We start from the raw sequence: 15439 nt of genomic DNA on the forward strand, positions 1-15439 counted from the left end.
TATGAGAATAACATTGATTGAATTTTCAGCTGATCCCGATGATGTTGTTCTCTACAGCTGGAGCAGATGTTGGAGAACACAGCAGTGAGGGCACTGAAGCAGCTGATTCTGCTGCACCGTGAAGATGGGCCAGGCCCCTCCAGAACTGTTGAGTGGTTGAACATGCGTAGCTGGTGCTCTGGTCATCTCCATCTCAAATGCCCCCGCAGAGTCTTCTCACGACGTAGCCCCACTAGATTGGTAAAGACCTCTTCCAAATATTAAATGGTTTGTCATGTAATTCACATAATAAGCATACTACCATATGAGCAATGTTGAATTTCGATGTACTTTTCCTGCTTGTTGTACTCATAGTAATAGTGCTACCTTTAATCTTGTGAGATCAAAGCTGAAATATTAATGCTATAATGTATTTGTAATTTGCAGATCATATTCAAATCTTTGAAGCGGGTTTTGTTTTGTCTGTATTACAGAGAGAGGTGTATGAAAAAGTATTTGAAAAGACTGCAGACAGACATAGCGATTTCTCCCGTCTGGCTCGAGTCCTCACGGGAAACAGCATTACTCTGGTACTTGGAGGTGGAGGAGCTAGGTGACTGATTTTTGGCTTTTTGGCATCAGATCTCTGATTGTTGTTTAGTGTTACTCAGCGTCATCTCAGAAAATAAATGCACATTACATATGTAGGTCATAATATATCATTACTCAAAAAACATTCTAATAAGATTATGAATAGCTTAAAAGTTAAAAGTTTCAAGTTTATTAAAAATTTCTGAACACTGATGGTGACCATTGCTGTTTATGTAGAGGTTGCTCTCATGTGGGTGTGATCAAAGCCATGGAGGAGGCCGGAATTCCCATTGATTTAGTTGGTGGAACGTCTATCGGCTCTTTCATTGGTGCTTTGTATGCAGAGGAGAGGAGCGCTGTTCGCGTGAAGCAGCGAGCAAGAGAGTGGTCAAAGGTAAAGACCATTTTAAGTTAATTTGGTGGGGCCAGTGATATAGGTCAACCTGAGATCAGGAGAGGAACCGTCTGTTAACAAGTACATGATTTTCTGCATCCTCAGGCAATGAACTCAGTGTTCAAAACGGTCCTGGATCTAACTTATCCCATTACCTCAATGTTCTCTGGTTCTGCCTTCAACACCAGCATTTCCAATGTATTTGAGGATAAGCAAATAGAGGTGAGATGAAATGAGGAAAACAAAGTATTTTCAGAAAGAGAAAAATACCTTTTTGCCAAATAGATTGCATACAGATTAATACTGTGTATACATTTGCAGGACTTGTGGCTGCCTTATTTCAATGTCACCACTGACATCACAGCATCTGCAATGCGGGTACACAAAGACGGTGAGTAAAAGCAATCACTTTTTTCAATCAGTCATGGATTAGCTGTTAAAAACGTATTCAGTATTTCAGTAATTATTAACTCGGCAGTTATCATAAAACATTTTCCTCATTGATTTTGAGTTAAGAGCTTCTACAGGGCTCTATGTTAGGACCTTCTGAGTTTTACAAACCAATGAAGTAAATGTAGGGCCTTACGTAAGTTGTCTAATTGAAGTCTGAAGACACTTGAGGCATTAATACATGTAACATAACTTAAATGGATGTTAGGAAATGTTTTAATGACTTTAAACTATGGTTTGTGAAGGCTTGTTTAGTAAATACATTAAATAATGGAAGAGATGACGCTGCATGTTCTGTGATGTGTACTTCTTGTTTGTTTGGGTTAGAATAAGAATATTGGGCTACTTTTTTGACACTGTGAAATCTGATGAATGGTCATTCCATTTGCCTATTTAACCAACCATCAACCAACACATAAATGCATTTACTGAATACAGCACTAACTGATGTGTACTCTTTGGATGACTGAACATTGCTATATCCTCAAATCTTTATAATCAATTGATTATGGCACATGGCGCTGATTTTTGTTATGCATAGTTTACTTTTTCACTGACTTGTTACAAAAGGGTCAAAATCATGTTAATAAAGCTTTGCAGTTTCGCAAAATAACTCAATAGATTTGGGGATTGCACATGGTCATTCAGTCACAGTGGCTCACCTTTTCGGCATGTTAGATTGTACTTTGCATGACTAACTAACTGCAAGTCAGAAGCTTGTCCTATTTCTTTTACCCCCTTTTTTCTCTCATTCTTATTTTAACGTCTGTCACCTCCTTTCATTGTATTCTGTCTAAATGTGCTTCAATGAGGTAGATATCCATATTCCACCAATTTCATTCATTTGGCACATCTTTTCTTTTTCGTCCATATCCATACTTTCAATGTCAGATTTTCTGTCTGTTATACATCTGTTAAATAGCCATCAGTGTTCTTAGGTGTGACATTAGAGCTTCTACCTGTTTTGCTGTTAGAGAAGAGAAAGGTTTCCCTGTAGTAGGATCCAGAATATCATCCCCACTGTTCTATTTAACATCCCTTCTGACTCCTGCTGTAGCTTTGCTGTCACCGCTGCTCTAATTCCTACACATGACCAAGGAGATGAAATCACAGGCTGTTCAAAGATCAATTACAGTGTATCCACATGGTAAACATTTCTGCAGCACAGTTTCGTCACCATGCAATGTGTGTCAAGTTGACCTCATCTCTTATCAAAGGATGGTCATAGATCAGGTTCTGTACATGCGTTAACATGCTTTCTTCATCATACATGTTACAAGATCGGTATGAAGTGGCCTAAACCACCAGGTAGATTTATCTTAATGTGCTGAAAACTTTAGGCATATACTTATTTAAGTATCAGATAAGGCCACAATAAGATAGAATGATGTTAAAGAACATCTTAAAAGATTTTAAAAAAAAAATCATTTTTTTGGTTTTATATGTTGTTAAGTCTTTTTAACTAAATGGCCTACAACCTTGCTCTCTCTCTCTCTCTCTCTCTCTCTCTATCGTGTGTGTGTGTGTGTGTATGTATATATATATATATATATATATATATATATATCTGTCTATTTCTACCACTTTTCTTTCACTCTCTCTCTCCTGCTTCTCTTGAGCTTGGCATTGTCATCTCTAACCACAGCTATATGCTAACAACTATCTCTGAATATACACAGCATACCTTAGATCAGACATAAATTCTTCTTTAAATTGTGAAATTGCTAGTTTAGCAGCCAATAGAAAACTCTTGATAAAATTTGTATTATTCAAAAGCATCTATAGTATAAGTTGAATTGAATTTGTAGATTATTTTGACTTCTTATTATAATTTTCAGTGACAGCTTCAGCATTATTTCATTATCTCATACTGTGTCATGTACAAATCGTCCCCATTTGGGGACAGGAGGTATTCTTTTCCTCTTCATTCCATATTCTCACTCATTTGCCTGTTGTTCTTTTACCTTTTTTTTTATCTCTTCCACAATCTGTTTCTCCTACATTTGATTTCTCATTTCCCTTAAGTGTAAATGCTCTCTCTCTCTCTCTCTCTCTATCCTGTCCGTTTTTGATTTCCTCTTCATCTTCATTTTTGCCAGGCTGTGTGTGGCGCTATGTTAGAGCCAGTGCCTCCTACACCCCTTATTTACCTCCTCTCTGCGACCCCAAGGATGGCCACCTCCTCGTGGATGGTTGTTATGTAAACAATGTCCCAGGTCAGAAAATTCTCCCCCCAAACATCACCCACCTTGTGACCAGCTTCTTCAAAGTGAAAAAAAACAGGGGAAAAAAAAAACAACCCACAACCTCCCCATTCTTTCAAATTCTGTTTTTGGTATTAACCTGTTACTGACCAGTCGGACATTGGGAACCCATGGTTTGGAAGGAAAGACTAAAGTGTCCTACATGAGAATGAGTGGAAGGGAGTGACACAGTGCTATTCTTTATATGTGTTCTGACCACAGATGTTACTGGCCAAGAGTGAACAAAAGCCTACAACCATCCGTTAGCTTAGCAATACCAAATTTATTTAATGGCTGTTTAGTTGCATCCATTATTTTGGAAGTTAACGTTTGGTCAAGCTTGATTTTTTTTAGCAATGTTAAATTTGCTTCTGTCTTTAAGCATTCCCCTAAATCATTTTCTAGGGCCTGTTACATTTTAACAGCATTTCCCCTTACATATGTATAAATTAGAACTGCATGACCCACATTTCGGTTGTTCTCTGACTGAACAATAATGCAAGTTATCTGAATCTACTGGACACATTATTTCTGCATGTATTTTTCAGTTTAAGCCCTAACCTGGAAGCACTATGCTTTTGCTTGTGGCTGTAGAACGCTTTGAGAAGGGATGTGGACTGATATGTAGTGTTGGTGTAGAGTAAGGTGACCAGATGTCCTCTTTTACCCGGACATGTCCTCTTTTTTAGACTTAAAAAAATGTCCTGGCGGAATTTAACAAACGTCCGGGATTTTGTTTTTCTAGAGCTTACATAGAACTTCGAGAAGCGTTTCGTTCACAAACTAGTCCCGCCCTCCCCTACTCCGATTGGTTCGCTTGAGTGAGAAGGGGGCGTGGTGATGTAGCCTAAAATCTTCTGATTGGACGGTCTGATTGTAGAGCTACCGTTATTGGTCGATAACCTTCGCTGTAACATTTAATTGTTCAGTCTGCACGTCAGTAGTCCTTGTTTACGTCAGGCAAAGCTCATGTACCTACCCTTATCTCGAGCAGCTATGCCGAAACGTAAATGTAAGTTCTCGGATGAATTAAAAAAGAAATTCCCATGTTTTGTGTAGCAAATAAAAGTGTAAAGGACCTCAAAGCACACATAGGTTCAGCTAAGCATACAACGGCAGCGAGGGGCGAGAGCTCATCAAGGAAGGTGCTAAAATAAAACCCAGAGACCGATGCGAAGAGGTATGTTACAACAGTAATGTTCCTAAGTATATGCATCTATGATTAAAAGAGTTAAGAACAAATACCGAAGAATACAGAACTGTATTCTGGGATCAAGTTCAAGCCCCATTTTAGCTTTGCCACAGTAGAAGATCAGTGCATACCACATCAGACCATACCACTCATGTTTCAAGTTCTTTCACTGCATCTTCCATGAGGTCTACGTATTGTGGTCATTCCACCAGGTCACAAGTTTTAAAAGGCACTTTGCAGGTGGTTTCACCGTGGAAGCCCATCTTTACAACAGGGTCAGGCATTTTGGTGTTATTGTTAATTAGTTCATTTAAATTTGCATATGCTTGTTCAGACTGCGAGACTCTATTTTCATCTTCTACTGATGTTTAACTGTTATGCTCCTTGGCAGTTCTCTCCCTATCCTTCTCTGCATGAATGCATCCAAATGTGTTTCGCTTTGTCTCAGGTTTTTCACAGTATTCTTTCTGTACCCAAGTTTACATTTATCTGACAGTACCACACATCATAAAACTCAAGCGCTCTGTCATTGTGTGCATTCTGGATCCTAAAAATGACAGTAAAAAGGCATAAGTTCAATTAAAGACAAACTGAATGGCTACTTAACAGGTGCAGTTCAGATGTATGGCACACAATTTGCCCTGTATTCTCTCCACGCACTGATCACGTGCCTCTGTTATTCTCTTTCTCTATGATGCCCCCTCTCTCCTTCCAATCCATGTTGCTGCCACACCTCTCCTGCCCCCTGCTGGTTATTCTTATTACTGCAGGATAGGACAGGCTGGCTGAACCCGTCATGTTCGCTGAGATTGTCATTAAAAGCTCTGGCTCTTCAAACCTCTCTGCTGAAAATGTAAATCACAGTATATATAAATCAACAATATAACAGACCTATCAGTATAATAGAGGTTAACCATAATATCTCTTTAGGATCTTAATTGGGTGAAGAATATGTATAAGTCAGTGTAATCAGGGAGTGTTTCACAGAGCCAGTGTTTTTTTGTTCTACCTCACAAAATCAGTGATAACTCTGACATTCTCTCTGTCACACACACACACACACACACACTGGTGGTCAGATATTCTTCAGCCTTCTACAAGCCATCCACAGGGTGACCATCATCACTTGTTCCCTCCACTGGCCTGTGTGCCACTAACCTAACTTGCTGGCAGGTTGCCTGCACGTTTTCGTAGCCGCTCTGTAGCTGTTATTAAGAGGTGGTATTCCTCCCTCCCTCCCCCCACATGGCAGGCTCTCTGTGGCGCTATGTGCGGGCGAGCATGACCCTATCCGGGTACCTGCCGCCCCTCTGCGACCCCAAAGATGGCAACCTGCTCATGGACGGCGGATACATCAACAACTTACCAGGCAAGTAGAGCCCCTGACTAGTCCTTGGACACAAACAGCCTCTGTGGGGCTGGGCCAGAGGAAAGAAATGGGGTAGTCAACTGAACTGTTGAGTTGTGGGTTGTCAAACTGACTGGGCACACTTTCCTGCAGAATCATTACAGCTTGAAGATCGTTTTTAGTTCCTGCTAACCCCTATACATCTAGAGTTATTACACATTTCACACTGCATAAATGTTCAAATAAGGTCTTTTCGCCAGCGTGGACGGCACAGGTCGAGTGATATTTCTTTTATTTGTGGCCACATTTTCGTAATTTTAGTTCCCATGATTTGTAGTGTTTAGTTTTATTTGTGGAGACACATTATTTGCAGTCACACAGCTCCAGGGACCTAGAGGTTGTGGGTTTGATTCCCTCTCCGGGTGACTGTCTGTGAGGAGTGTGGTGTGTTCTCCCTGTGTCCGCGTGGGTTTCCCCCGGGTGCTCCGGTTTCCTCCCACAGTCCAAAAACACACGTTGGTAGGTGGATTGGCGACTCAAAAGTGTCCGTAGGTGTGAGTGTGTGAGTATGTGTGTTGCCCTGTGAAGGACTGGCGCCCCCTGTGGTGTATTCCCGCCTTGCGCCCAATGATTCCAGGTAGACTCTGGACCCACCGTGACCCTGAACTGGATAAACACTTACAGATAATGGATGGATGGATAGACGGATGGACACTTTATTCATTAGTTCCCACAACTTATAATGTAATTCTCTTTAGCTTCAAATTGCTCAGAAGTTTTAATTGTATGGATTTTGTTTTGGGTTTAATTTAGGGAGTCAGCCTCTTTGTTGTTATACTTGCTGTCCATTTTCAGAGCTCCACTGGCTTTAAAGGAGCACTTTGTATTTCTATAATTAAAGTCTCTAGTCCATGTATTGTTGTACATACCTTGTTTGCCTCCTTTCAGCATTTTCTCCAATAGTCAAGACCACCATATACCACCATGTGGTGGATCATTCTCAGTCAGAGCTGCAGTCACACTGATGGGGATATGTTAGTGTTGAGTTGGCATGAGTGGATCAGACACAGCAGCACTGAGGGTGATCCACTACCCTAATCAGACTTGTGGTGTGGTGGTCCTGTGGAGGTCTTGACTATTGAAGAACAGGCTGAAAGGGAACAAATAGCATGCAGAGCAACATGTAGACTACAGTCTGTAATAGCAGAACTGCAAAGTGCTACTGTATGATCTGTGGAGCTGAGAGAATGGAGAGTGTCCATTTTGTTTTGTTTTCAACTATGAGTGAGCTACAATAATAATAATAATAAAAACACCATTCTTTAGTTATTGCTGGCATTGATTATGAATAAGACGTAACTAGTACAGAATCTAGTGATATCAAAGCGATTTACAAAGATCTGAGTGCTCTGATGATTGAGGAAACTGTGCCCTTATCTGATTGTGGGTAAGTATGTGTTTGCCCTTCAGTTTGGAAGAGACACTAAATCCTTCATTGTCCATCTGAGCTAGCCTCTTACAGTTTTAAAATGAAAGTATTCTTGTAGTTACTTAGTTTTTTTTGTAATCTCATAATTTGCTGGATTGAAAAGCAATAATCACTTTGGCTCGTTGTGTAAAATACGCAAAGCTTCAGATGGTAAAAGTGTCCCAGTGTATGTACTGTTCAGAGCGGTGGTGGATTGGGATTATTTGAGATTATCTTTATTTCCATTCTCCAGTAATCTACTCGCATCTCCACCACCCTCTAAAACCATTTCCCGCTCTCAGGCATTTGTATTATTCTGTCTGGTTTATGATTTGACGAGAATATAAATTACACTTGGGGCAGGATTTAAAGATACTTTGATTATTTTTTGGTAATGACACATTTAAAAAAAAAATATATATATATAATTGCAAAATTTCAAGTAGCATACACCAGACAGAGATGCACCTTTATGTTATTATGTATAAACCATATTTCCAGAAATGTTGGGACATTTTGTAAAATGCTATAAAAACAAGAATCTGGGATGGGTTCCGTCTTTTGAATATTTATTTAAATGACAAAGGCACAAAAATATAGCCTTTATTTTCACTGAAAAACATGATTTCCTCAGGAAAAGACATTTTCTTGACAGCAGCTTATCGCGGAGGTCCAGTTATAAACATGTATCTCAATTTTTGTGGGTTTTTAGTTTACGTCATCATTTGAACACAGCAGCTGCCCTTTACATTGTGGTAAAATGTCATGATGAATCTACCAATAAAAATGCACCAAAATGACTTGGAATAAAATATTTTTACATTGACATCCATTGAGAGGTAAATAGGTTTAAAGAATGTCTTAAAGTGCTTTGGCTATACAGTTGAACCTCTACTAACGAACGCCTATACTAACAAACTCTCCAAGATACGAACCAGGCATTTGAATATTTTTTGCCTCCACCAACGAACCATGACTCTAGAAACGAACCCGAGCCGGCGGCTGGAAATGGCCACTGACCCCAATAGGCGAGTCTCCAAGCGCCCAGACTTGAGTGAGCTTTTAAGATTAGCAAATTGTAGCTTTAGCAATTTAGCATTAGTGTAAATAGCAGACATCGAAATTTGTGCTAAGTTAAGCCGTATCTACGCTTCGTCTCCCCACATTCACCCGCCTACTCTCCGTTATTCCACCCACCCCCACCTCCCGTCATAGAGCCAGTGCCTGTGTTACTGCTCCAGCCAGTCGTCACGTCTTCAAAGTAGCGATGTGTAACCACTTAAAACTTTATTTCTTTTTTATTACTGTTTCCACTGTATTTCTTTTTTATTTTTAGTAACGCTACATGTATTTCTTTTACTAATTTGAGAGTGTTGTAAACATATATCAGTGCAAAAAGGGTGACTTTCAGGGTGGGGGCTGGAACGCATTAATTGCTTTTCCATTATTTTAAATGGGGAAAATTGACTTGAGAAACAAACTTTTCCACTTACGAACCGGGCCACGGAACGGATCAAGTTCGTAGGTAGAGCTTCCACTGTATTTATTGCTGTAGGTCTCATGCAGTGCCATCCAAGGGCTTGAAAGTAACCTTCATTTAACACTGGTCTCCAGCCTTTGCCTTACATGGACTGGAATTTCTCCACATTTCCTGAATCATGTCACAATTTTAACTCATCAGATTCTGTGTTTATCTTTACAGAATGAAATCAGGTTGTTCTGTGAAAACACTGGAAATTTTCTTTCTACTTTTGTCATTTAAATAGAGGTTTAAGATCATAAAAAAACTCAAAGATTTTTGTTTTTATTGCATTTTACTAAATGTCACACCTTTTCTGGAAGTGGGGTTTGTATTTTAAGACGAGGCTCTGCATGTTACAGTGTTGTCTTAATTGTGACACGTTTTATAAAACTTTTAGCTTTGCTATTATTAAAACATATAATTATGGACATTGACTAAAACGATTCATCTCTAACGGTAATGGTAACATGCAGACGGGTCCCAGTCAACATCATACAGTTTCATGTGTGGCACTTTCACATGTGTGTATAATATAATCATGAAAGAGTCATTGACTGGGAAGATTGTTTCTCTAACTTCTATAATATTTTTCCGACATGCCATCTGGACTGATTCTTTAAAAAAATCAATACTGAAATATAGTCTTTATTAGCACTGGTTTGAGCTAATAAAGTTTTGAGTTCAAAATTGAAAGTATGACACTTTCCAGTCTCTTGACTCTCAAACACCCAACACACACCAGCGAGCTGCATACAGGGAGTAAGTTTAGAGCCATCACAATTACTCAGTTTAACTCAGTTCAATTATTTAAACTTTCTAGTTCATTATTTTAATGCTGATTTAATAGGGCCCCCTTCAGGGTGTGATCCCACCTCGCACCCAGTGATTCTCAGATGAATGGCTGGATGAGGTGTTAAAAACTTCAGCAGCACTGCTGTGTCTAATCCACTCGTACCAGCACAACACACACTAACCCACCACATGGTTAGTGCACCTAACCAAGTATGCAGAGCAACAATTGGACTACAGTCTGTAATTCTAGAGCTATACACTCAGTGAAGTTGACAAAATAAACATTAGTAGGATGATTCTAATATAATTAGATGTTTTTAAAAGCTTCCAAACTACTAAAGATTTTATTTTTTGTTTATTTAAGTATTTCAAACTACTTGATTACACATGTAATCAAAACGATGGCCTTAAATTTATCTCCTGAGTGTGGAAATGTTGTGAAAGTTGATGTAAGCTCTGCTACATTCCAGCACAGTTTACTTTGACTCCGTGCAGCTTCCTGGTGGTAGTGGCTTTTGTAATAAGAAGTTATTCTATCATTTTGATGAAATAATAACAGGAAAGTTTGCTTCTTCCTGCTGCCCCTTGGATGTGTGTGTGTGTGTGTGTGTGATCTTCGATTACAATTACGATGTCCCATAGCGGATATTGCCCGTAACATCGGTGCCAAAACGGTCATCGCCATTGACGTGGGCAGTCAGGACGAGACGGATCTCTGTAACTACGGCGACAACTTGTCCGGCTGGTGGTTGCTGTGGAAACGGATCAACCCATGGGCAGAGAAAGTGAAGGTACAAAGGCAGAAATATAAAAATAAACAATAATGGAGCAGGTATTTCATTTAGAAAATGTGTAGTAAAATGAAAAGCAAAACCACTCGCTCAGGGCTAAAGTTCACAGCCTAGAACTCTTTGATTCATACCGGATTGTGATATCTTTATTGAGTCAGCTCACATAGGTTACCCAAAGGTCATCTACAGATCTCATCTCATTCTCTACAGAATACAGGATTATCAAACAATTCTGGTGGAATATACCGCAGATACAGAAGCTGTTTTGGATAATACACTAAGATTAGCCCCTATAAAAAACCGTTTTAAATGGAATATTCTGTCAGTTTAAATCATGAATGTGTCTGATAATTATCCTTTCTCCTTCAGGTTCCTGACATGGCTGAGATTCAGTCCCGGCTGGCCTACGTGTCTTGTGTACGGCAGCTAGAGGTCGTCAAAAAGAGTGCCTACTGCGAGTACATCCGGCCACCCATAGACCGTTTCAAGACCATGGACTTTGGAAAGTTTGATGAGATCTACGTGAGTCCAAGTCATTTATTTATTGACGTCTTGTCCTGTCGTGATTAGACATTGGATGAGAATCAGAAATCAATCTTAAGGGTCACAGACATAAACAAGAAATGAAGTGAAACAGACTGAAGACGAGGCTGAAGTAGAAAAACATAAATGCGAGATTGACTGCCATCTTAGCTTCTGTCTATAAATATTCACTGCAGTTTCCCTAGTGATTGGGCCCCAGTGTCTGTACAACTGTGTGTTTTCCACATGCAGGATGTAGGCTACCAGCACGGCAAACTGCTGTTCACCAGCTGGGCCCGAGGTGACATCATCCAGAACATGCTGAAGGATCACCGTTCAGCAGACTACACCGACAGCAAGAAAACTGATGTAAGTGCGGATGGCAAACATGACCCATATGTCTTTACATCACTGTCTTCCAAATATATTTCTAGTTTCCGTGTCAGAGCAAGAGATACACGTCAATTAGAGTTAGTTTCCGACGTGGTTCACAGTACATTGTGAATATACCACAGTCCAAAAGTGTGACACATCAGTCAGTTTAACCTGTTGTTGTGCGCAGACCTGTACATGTCCTGGAGCAGACTTCACGGATCTGGCAGAGATCGTGTCCAGGATTGAGCCAGTGCAGAGCTACGTGGGCGCTGACGGTAACTTGTTACTAACTTGTGAACTGTGTGAGCCATTTCTATAAGGCCCAAGGCCATAGTGTGTGTGTGTTATGTGACACAACCTCACATTACTGACTTTAGTATATTCATATGTGATATAAAAGAGTGTGAATACGATATGATGAGGGTTTTACATCTGTGTGTGCGCAGCAGAGGAGTCAGACGGTCTGACAGAGTATGAGGAGGACGGGATGGACACTGTGAGGGAAGAGGAAGGTGAGGAAGAGGAGGATGAAGCTTATGATCCTGAAGACAACTCACCAGGGGAGTGGGGATCAAATGGCGTCTTCCAGGCCGTGAGAAAAACACACATGGAGTCACCCCATATACACATACAGAGACATCCAGAAGCTACTTAAAACTTGTGCCAAATTCAGGACACTCCATTTCCTCGGTTATTTTCACACACAGAAGTAGATTTCACTCTTAGGTTATTCACTCCAAACTTTTGAATGTGTGTGTGTTTAGGATGAGGATAAATCTCTTCGTCAGAGAAGGACGAACCCTAATGACTCTAACACGTGCTCTGAGCTGTCTGACTGCTGACAGGATGTGATGAGGCGTCCAGACGTTGCTGTGGTCAAAAGCACGTGAAAGGGAAACAGTGCCCTGGCGTTCAGTTCTGCAACGGAACCAAGTGAGAGGAGGAGCAGAGGCCAACCAAAGATAACTGTGCCACACCACATACAGCAAGACCGCTAAAACCAAGCCCCCAAAAAACTACACACTGCAAGCCCTCCTCTTGTTTTTAGGGAACAACAAAAATGTCCTGCTGTAGGCTGCATAACACCTCCGTAGCATAATGTGACACCGATGCTATGAACCCTGATGATTCCCTCTGGAATAACAGTGGAGGACTGTAGTTTCACAGGGCCAAGCAGTGCCCCAAGTGTGTTATGTGTGTTTCATTTAGTACGGCAACCTACCATCACCACTGTAGCAAAGTGTTTAGATCTGTGCCAATGTGGGGATGTGTGATATTTCTCAAGCTGAAAGGATCAGAAGAAGAAGTCCTGACGTGTACTGGAATAGATTCACCTCCGTATTCCCTTTTGCCAATGTTTCAGTTTCATTGTGGATGTGGAAGGGTAGAGCCGGCCGGCAAAAGTACAATTTAATATCACACTATTTGATGTACATATACAATGCTTGTTATTTGCTGGTGCTCTAAGTTAAAGGAATGTCCTGAGAAGTTGGCATAGGTTGTTTATTTGTATTTGTCTTCTATCATTCACAGTAAACTGCAGGCAGACACACTAAAGACAATATATTACCCAGCACTAGTAGAAAAGAGGCTGTACTACCTTTTCACATTCCTCTCCTCAGAAAAAAGAAACTGCAAAGACGTCGATCAAGATCTCTTCAGTACAGTTCAGTTCCGTCTCCCTGCAGGAGGGGAAATAGTATGTAGATACATTATTATTGATGAAATGGAAAGTACGGTACGACGGGAAGACAGTGGTACGTCGTGTAGTGTGTGGTATCTAAAGTAGATACCTAGAAATGTAGGGTCCATGTAGAGTGAGGTTTAATTGTGCATTTGTCCTGCAGTGGGTGGTTTTTCAGGGAGGTAGCGCCACTGTAATTTGCTGCAGTGTAAATGCACATGAAACACTGAAATGGAAATAGCTTTAAGGAGTCAGAAATGTAGGGCACAGTCTGAAACAAAAGAAACAGCACGTTTAAAATTTGCAACAAACATCCAACAAAAATCATCAGTTAGTGTACTTTTAAAGAAGAAAGTTGCAAATATTAAGAGTCATTTACAAGTGAAGTGTTAGAGATTAAAAGAAACAGACGAAAGCAGGAGTTGAAACAGGAATCGTAGTGTAGTGGAGTGTGCGCGTGTCGTTTCTAAAGAGACTTCAAAATTGTCAAGTTGCTAATAAGAAATGAAAGCGATTTTGCAAATTAGAGTTCAGACTGAAAGCGCACGTTCAACGTTGGCCTTAGTGCTTTGAGTGGTTTTCTTTTACAGGGTGAGGAAGGTGTGTACGCAGGTGTTGCCTTCAGCTGCTGTGCTGCTTGAGGATGCCTTTCTTTTAACCATTGCACATATTCTCTCAGAAAAATGGCCATATAGAAGAACAAGCATGTTCTTCAGCTCTCTGTGCTAAAGCTCCAAGGAGCACCCAGATTCAGCTTCAATACTGAAATACATACGTCAATGTTTCAAGTCCTTCCTTATCACTACGGCCTTCTCTTCCATTGGAAACCTATGACTGATTTACGCACCTTCATCTTTAGGACTCTCTTCTCTGTCTGTAAAGGGCCAGAGGTGATCTCCACTGCTCTTGGGTTCTGTTTTATTTATTCCTGCTGATTTTATTCATTTATATTTAAAGGACTGACAATTATTTTTATTTATTTAGTTTACCACTTATTTTTTTAAACGCATTTTTAACCAGAGACAAGACCAAAGTGGTCTACAAGATAGAAAAGGACTACAATGATGGACTACAGTTTTCTCCTTTAGATTGCTTTAGCATATTTTGCACTGATTAAGAAAGAACATGTGTTGATTTAAACTAGTTTTTGGAGTACTTTATCAAAAGTGACTGATGACTTATTGTGGATTTCTGTACTGAAAAAATAAATGCTAAATAATAAATCTTAATTTATTAATGCAAAAGTGTATACATTTTTTTACAACTATTTATCACATATCTGATACAACGTCAAGCTTTATTTTTGGGTATGTGGCAGATATGTCCACAAGTCAATTTTTGCAAGTCCAAGTCAAGCCTATGAGAACACAGGTTGCTCTGATAGTGGCTTTCAGCTCTTCTGCATTGTTGGGTCTGGCGTATTCCATCTTCCTCTTCACAACACCCTATAGATTTTCTATGGGGTTAAGGTCAGGTGAGTTCGCTGGCCAATTAAGCAAACAGGGAGACCATGGTCCTTAAACCAGGTACTGGTAGCTTTGGCGCTGTGTGCAGGTGCCAAGTCCTGTTGGAAAATGAAATCTGCATCTCCATAAAGTTGGTCAGCAGCAGGAAACATGAAGTGCTCTAAAACTTTCTGGTAGATGGCTGCATTGACCTTGGACCTCAGAAAACACAGTGGTCAAACACCAGCAGACGACATGGCACCCCAAACCATCACTGACTGTGGAAACTTTCAACTGAACCTTAAGAAACATGGATTCTGTGGCTCTCCTCTCTTCCTCCAGATTCTGGGACATTGATCTCCAAAGGAAATGCAAAATTTATTTTCATCAGAGAACATAACTTTGGACCACTCAACAGCAGTCCAGTCCTTTTTGGAAACGAGTCGCTTCTGACACTGTCTCTTGTTCAAGAGTGGCTCGACACAAGGAACGCGACAGCTGAAACTCAAGTCTTGCATACGTCTGTGTGATGGTTCTTGAAGCACTGACTCCAGCTGCAGTCCAGTCTTTGTGAATCTCCCCCATATTTTTAAGCCCTTTGTTAATGAGCTGATTAGCGTGTGGTACCAGGAGTCTTCAATAT

The 15439-nt window shown here is 40.3% G+C and overlaps 1 protein-coding gene across 3 annotated transcripts in view; it reads left to right on the top strand.

Moving 5' to 3' along the window:
• pnpla6 (patatin-like phospholipase domain containing 6) overlaps positions 1 to 14682 on the top strand; it is a 34498-nt gene extending 19816 nt beyond the window's left edge. Inside the window, exons 24-35 of one of the 3 annotated variants that reach the window (XM_066661177.1) lie at positions 58 to 240; positions 474 to 592; positions 808 to 964; positions 1070 to 1186; positions 1286 to 1355; positions 3514 to 3630; positions 10622 to 10770; positions 11140 to 11292; positions 11545 to 11661; positions 11855 to 11942; positions 12114 to 12259; positions 12432 to 14682. In XM_066661177.1, the coding sequence (XP_066517274.1) occupies positions 58 to 240; positions 474 to 592; positions 808 to 964; positions 1070 to 1186; positions 1286 to 1355; positions 3514 to 3630; positions 10622 to 10770; positions 11140 to 11292; positions 11545 to 11661; positions 11855 to 11942; positions 12114 to 12259; positions 12432 to 12509 (1494 nt within the window). In that variant the 3' untranslated portion in view covers positions 12510 to 14682. Of the gene's footprint in view, positions 1 to 57; positions 241 to 473; positions 593 to 807; positions 965 to 1069; positions 1187 to 1285; positions 1356 to 3513; positions 3631 to 6101; positions 6219 to 10621; positions 10771 to 11139; positions 11293 to 11544; positions 11662 to 11854; positions 11943 to 12113; positions 12260 to 12431 lie in introns of all 3 variants that reach the window. The other 2 variants (XM_066661176.1, XM_066661178.1) reach the window with 2 other exon arrangements.
• The last annotated feature ends 757 nt before the right edge of the window (positions 14683 to 15439 follow it).

This window comes from Hoplias malabaricus, chromosome 2 (genome assembly GCF_029633855.1).
Source record: "Hoplias malabaricus isolate fHopMal1 chromosome 2, fHopMal1.hap1, whole genome shotgun sequence".
Taxonomy (NCBI): domain Eukaryota; kingdom Metazoa; phylum Chordata; class Actinopteri; order Characiformes; family Erythrinidae; genus Hoplias; species Hoplias malabaricus.